Source organism: Astyanax mexicanus, chromosome 8 (assembly GCF_023375975.1).
Source record: "Astyanax mexicanus isolate ESR-SI-001 chromosome 8, AstMex3_surface, whole genome shotgun sequence".
In the NCBI taxonomy this organism is placed as follows: domain Eukaryota; kingdom Metazoa; phylum Chordata; class Actinopteri; order Characiformes; family Acestrorhamphidae; genus Astyanax; species Astyanax mexicanus.
This window is the reverse complement of record NC_064415.1, coordinates 32,158,026-32,163,844: the sequence shown is the minus strand read 5'-3', so window position 1 is coordinate 32,163,844 and position 5,819 is coordinate 32,158,026. Positions and strand designations below refer to the sequence as shown.

Genomic DNA, 5,819 nt, shown 5'->3' with positions numbered 1-5,819 from the left:
TTACACACATTTGCAACAGCTCCAAAAGTTACTTTTCTTCTTCAGAAAGTGTAAGTTCTTCTTCTTCTTCTTTATTATTATTATTATTATTATTATTATTATTGTTATTATTATTACTATTTTATTATTTGTAGTATTTGCTGTTGCATATAAGATTCTTATTCCTGTTTTCTGCATTTTACATTATTACAATATTATAATCATACCATTGTTATGGTAATAATTTATATATTTTTCCAGAATTTATATATTTTACAATACATTTTTTTCCCCGCAGGCCATTCATTTCGTGTAGAATTTGACAATGTTTGGATTTTACATACTTGTTTTGCTCGCAGCAGCATTAGGTACAGTTTCTAATTTTTCTTATTTTTTATTTAACCTAAAAAAAAAGATTTGTTTTACGTACTTAGAAGGAAAAGTTTGACTTTTAATTTTTGTCATTTTTCTGTTTTTTCCGTTTTTTTTTTCAGGTGTTGAATCTAAGATTAACATCTCATGTCTAAATGGTAAAAAGTACGTTCAGAATGGGGAAAATGTTAGTCTGAATTGCTCGTTTTCATCTGCTGATGTGACGGCGACGGCATGGTTCAAACAGACTCCAGGAGAAAAGCCTCTTCTGATTGCCTCGGCTTTTCGTTCTTCCGCAGCTGTTTATCATAATGGGTTTAATAAGAGTGGCCGTTTTATTGCAGTAACAGAGCAAAACACTTTTACTTTAAATATTTCAAATACAGAAGCATCAGATTCAGCTACGTACTTCTGCGCAGTTGCATATTTTACAGATATCGCTCTATCAGACTGCACAGTTCTAGTCCTCAAAGGTAAAAGTTCCTGTCTTCTAAAACCTACTGTTTTCTAAAGCATATTTTATATATTTCTACATTTCCACTCATTTTAAAATCATCATTGTTAATTTTATCACTCCTTAGACGCACCTTCAAGTCTCTACACTGTTCTCCAGCCTCCCGTATCAGATCCAGTTCAACTGGGAGGAGATACAACTCTGCAGTGTTCAATACTCACAGATAACTCTGCAGGAGATCACAGTGTGTACTGGTTCAGACACGGATCAGGAGAATCTGATCCAGGAATCATCTTCACTCATGGAAACAGGAGTGATCAGTGTAAGAAAAGCTCTGAGACTGTTTCTCCTACACAGAGCTGTATCTACAAACTCCCCAAGAACAACCTCAGCCTCTCTGATGCTGGAACTTACTACTGTGCTGTAGCTGCATGTGGACACATCTTCTTTGGAGATGGAACCAAACTGGACTTTGCAGGTAAGATCAAATATTTAAAATCCTTTAAATTGTTTTCATATGCCTCCTAGATAAAAAAAAACTAACAAAATTGTCATAGTTATCAGATGCAATCTGACAAAAAGCTTTTGTAATGATGTAAATGAGACACAGGTTTGAGTTTTCTTTTAGTTTTGTGTCTGTAAAAAATTAGTCATTTTCATTCATATAGTTTTGTGATTCTGAGTAAAGAAAGCTTAAAAAAGTATTATTTAAGTTTTTATTTAAGTATGTATTTTGCATCACATTAATCACACTATATTCTTTTTTTGCAGTTTTGCAGATTAGTTATGCTTTGAATTTATTCAATGTTGTATACTTTTTTATTTTCTTTTTTTTTACTTTCATCATGAAACAGTGTTAACATTGGTAACATTAGCAGTGTCTACCATTTACACACATTTATTTTGATGATTCTATAACATTATAATTTATAGGAAAAAAGTATACATATTTTTAAATATAAATATATGATAGAAATATATAACAGAAAACAGCACATTTTCAGGAGTAAAATAAAACCTTTTTTAACAATTAACAATTTAAGTCAATGTAAAAAAAATGTTTATTTCATGTAATTTTGGAGAATTTCTGTTGGTCCCTTCTTCGAGAACGTTTGACACAGTATAAGCGACAGTGTGTGTTAAAATGATTTCGTAAATTATATTAAAAAAAAATAAAAAAGGACATACTTGTTTTTTATTGGACAGCCACAATATGTTTTATTTTTCTTTTCATAGAGAACAGTGTTTTGGAACCAACCAACATACTTCTGTTTTTGGTGGCATCAAACATCATATCAGTGGCCGCACTTTTATTTATGTGCAGAAAACAGAACTGTCACTGTAACGGTACATTTACATTCTGATGTCAAATAATGATTACATTTATAATTTAATATATAAATTTTTCTAACCAAACATTGAGTTATACAATACAGTACATGTTAGAGTGTGATTAACTTATTTACTTATTTATTTATTTTTTGTCTGGCTTATTCAGATGCTGCTGAGGGTCGCAAAGTTCTGGTGATTTCTTAATTTTTTTTTTCTCCTTTCCGCTACAGTCCAATATCTCCAATATCTACTACTTAATGTATGTTCATGCAACTGTCTGCTTTGGAAATATAATTCTTATTTTAATTAAATTCTGTTTATTTTTTACAGGCTGAATGTACTAAAGCTGTGAAGTTTGCTGCGGGGAGTTTTGCCAGTGAACCAAAGAAGATGACTGAAGGTTCTGAAGTTTATTCCCATGTCATTTATTACCAACAAAACTGAATTTTGTAATCCTTACAAAACATTTTCTGCCTTGAAGGAGAACTCTGGTGTAAAATAGACTTTTAGTGTAATAAAACATAATGAATAGCCCACCTCTGCTCTCCTGTAGCTTTCTGAGATACAGTTATTTTATTTCGTTTGCCCGAACATGCTTTAGAATAGACGATATGGGGCATATTTTGCCCCTGCAGATAAATCTCTTTTTACACTGTTATCCAGGCTCAAAGTAGCTCCACACCTTATTGGTAGAATCTGGAAAGCACTGACATTTTAAAAGAGGCATTAATAATTTAATAATATTAAAAACCACTGTTTACAGCCCGTAGCGTAAACTACATCTCCAGGTGCCGCCACCACTCTACTGATCACGACTTAAGATGGCAGCAGATTGTACACTTTTAAAGTTATTTTGGAATTCAAAAAGCTGGGGGAGAGCGAAGGAGGCCTATTCAACAAATGTTAGTACTCTTTATCATGTTTTACTACACCAAAAAAATTACACCGGAGTTCTCCTTTAACTTTCTGTGGCATGATTTTTTTTCTTTTTGGAGAAAAATAATACCAGCACTGCTTTTTTATAATGATTACCCATACAAATGAATTAAACAAATGAAACAAACGCTGTTTTATTTCTTAATTAAAAATATGTAAATAAAATGTATGCTTTTCACTTTTTTATTATTTTTGTGCATTTTTTTTATATATTATTTTTTATTGATTGTTATTTTTAAGTGTAAACATGTAAAAAAATATATTTTTATTCACCAATTGGTGGTTTTGAATCCAATGTGGCTTTGACCTTTAAAATAATTACCCTACCTTCAAAATAAAACTTCGTTTCAACTTCTACTATGCCCTAATTTTATTGGATGGAGACATGTTGTGACAATATTGCTATTTAGAAAAGAACATTATGATAGTTAAAGGAATGGTTTAAAAAAACAAAAAAGTGGTTTGTTGCCTGAGCCATAGAAGGTTAATAGAAGTTATGTTAGTTTGATGAGTTGTCGAAAAGTGGATTGCTAAAATGATTTTTTTTTGTGCAGAAATATATATATATTTTTTTAATTAAAAATAGCTGGGTTACAGTAAAAAAAAATGACATTCCGTGAACCCTAAGAAATGGGTTAAGAATCACTAAGAAAGACCTTCCTGAAGAGAAAGATCAGCAGAGAAAAAAATGTACTTTATGCAATTACAACCTCTGCCAAGATTTTATAACCTTTTTTTATTTTTACCTTTTTTTTTTTAGCTTTGTAAAAATGTTCAGGTTCATTGATAGAGTATCTGAACCCGATGGATTTGTTTTCACAGATCTTTTGTTTTCATTAATAGAATCTACACACAGTAAAGTCAGCTTAGAGATACATTAAAATAAACGCTCACAAATAACAGTGTTTACAACAGTAATAAACATTGTTAAACATAAAAAAGTAAAAAAAAAAGTTATTTTTCAACTAATTCTTAATTGTTACTAGTTAAGACATTATTAAACATTACTATGTTTTAATGCTTAATGATGTTGCAAATAACAATGAATTGAAAAAAATATAAAAAAAATATCTTAACCAGTATTAATCAATAATTAGTCATGATATTCTCTCATAAGTACTGTTAATTAATGTAACCTTTTTGTAAATTGTTACTGTATTTTTAATAAGGGACACAAAGTAAAATTCAGCCTATGGGTGCCAAATTGATTAAGGACACAGCATGGCCTATCAATAGTTTTCATTGGAAACTTTGTCAATATTATAAAATGACAATTATCTAAATGTACAGCTCTGGAAAAAGAAATAAAGAGAACACAGTTTCGGAATCAGTTCCTCTGAATTTGCTATTTATAGGTATATTTCTGAAAAAAGTGAACATTATTGGTTTTTCCCAAATTCCAAAACAAAAATGTCATTTAGAGCATTTATTTGCAGAAAATGAGAAATGTCTGAAATAACAAAAAAGAAAACAAGTACATATTTATAAAGTTTTAAGAGTTCAGAAATCAATGTTCGGTGGAATAACCCTGGATTTTTAATCACAGTTTTTATGCATCTTGGCATGTTCTCCTCCACCAGTCTTACACACTGCTTTTGGATAACTTTATGCCACTCCTGGTGGAAAAATTCAAGCAGTTTAGTTTGATTTGGTGGATTGTGATCATCCATCTTCCTCTTGGTCATATTCCAGAAGTTTTCAATTTGGTAAAATCAAAGAAACTAATTTTTCAGTGGTCTCTGATTTTTTTTTTTATATATATTTTAATTTTATATCTGAAGAAAAGAGTTTTATTTTTATTTCCATACTCTCACTGTTTAATGATACTCATTTATTGTAAGAAATTTAAAACAAATGATGCAATAAAGAACCAGTATTATATTGTTAAAGTTTTCTATTTACTTTTTTTATTAAGGGAAATAAATAATTAATTTGCAAAAAGTTGTTGCATTTTGAGTGTTATATACAACACCATTAAAAAGTCTGGACACAACTTTTTATTCAATGTTTGAATTATTTTTCCTTACATTGTAAATACAAACTATTAAGAACACATAAGGAATCATGTTGTAACTTAAAAGTTTTAAACAAACCAAAATACTCTGTAAAGTGCTTAGGTGACTCTTATCTGGGGTGCTGTTAACTTAAGCAGTTTCTGAGACTGGTAACTCTGATCAACATATCCTGTGCAACAGAGGAAACTCTTAATCTTCCTTTCCTGGGGCAGTCGTGATGAGAGCCAGTTTCATCAGTACATTATTTATAGGCTTTGTGACTGCACTTAAAGAAGCTCTCAAAGTTCTTCAATTTTTGAGGTTTGTCTGAATTACATTTCTTAAAATAGTTTTTCTTTACCTAGCTGAGTTCTTGACTTAATATGAATTAGAACATTATTCATATAGTTATTCACTCTATACCCACTCTACCTCTTCACAACATTACAATTGATGCTCTCAAACACATTAAGAGGTAAGAAATTAACTCAAGTAATTAACTCTTGACAAGTTCAGCACAGCTGTTAACTGAAAGCCATTCCATCTGACTCTACCTCATAAAACTGACTGGGAAAATGCAGAGTTGTGCAAGAAGAAACACTTTTTCAAAGGCACTCTTGAGAAAAATGACTAAAAGCCTTAAATGTGTTACGGCAAATAGATCTAAAAACATTTATGGTGACGTGTTGCGGCCATCTTAGAGGAAAAATGGAGGCAAAGCGTAAAATGGCACCCCTAACTATTAAGTGGGT

At 30.7% G+C, this 5,819-nt stretch overlaps 1 protein-coding gene across 1 annotated transcript; it reads left to right on the top strand.

Moving 5' to 3' along the window:
- The first annotated feature begins 279 nt into the window (after nt 1-279).
- Nucleotides 280-3,311, top strand: LOC103033154 (uncharacterized). Its single transcript, XM_022662161.2, has 6 exons — nt 280-347; nt 474-824; nt 933-1,283; nt 2,042-2,152; nt 2,304-2,329; nt 2,468-3,311. Exons 1-6 carry the CDS (start codon nt 305-307, stop codon nt 2,579-2,581), a joined length of 996 nt encoding a protein of 331 aa, XP_022517882.2. The 5' UTR covers nt 280-304; the 3' UTR covers nt 2,582-3,311.
- Nucleotides 3,312-5,819: the final 2,508 nt, after the last annotated feature.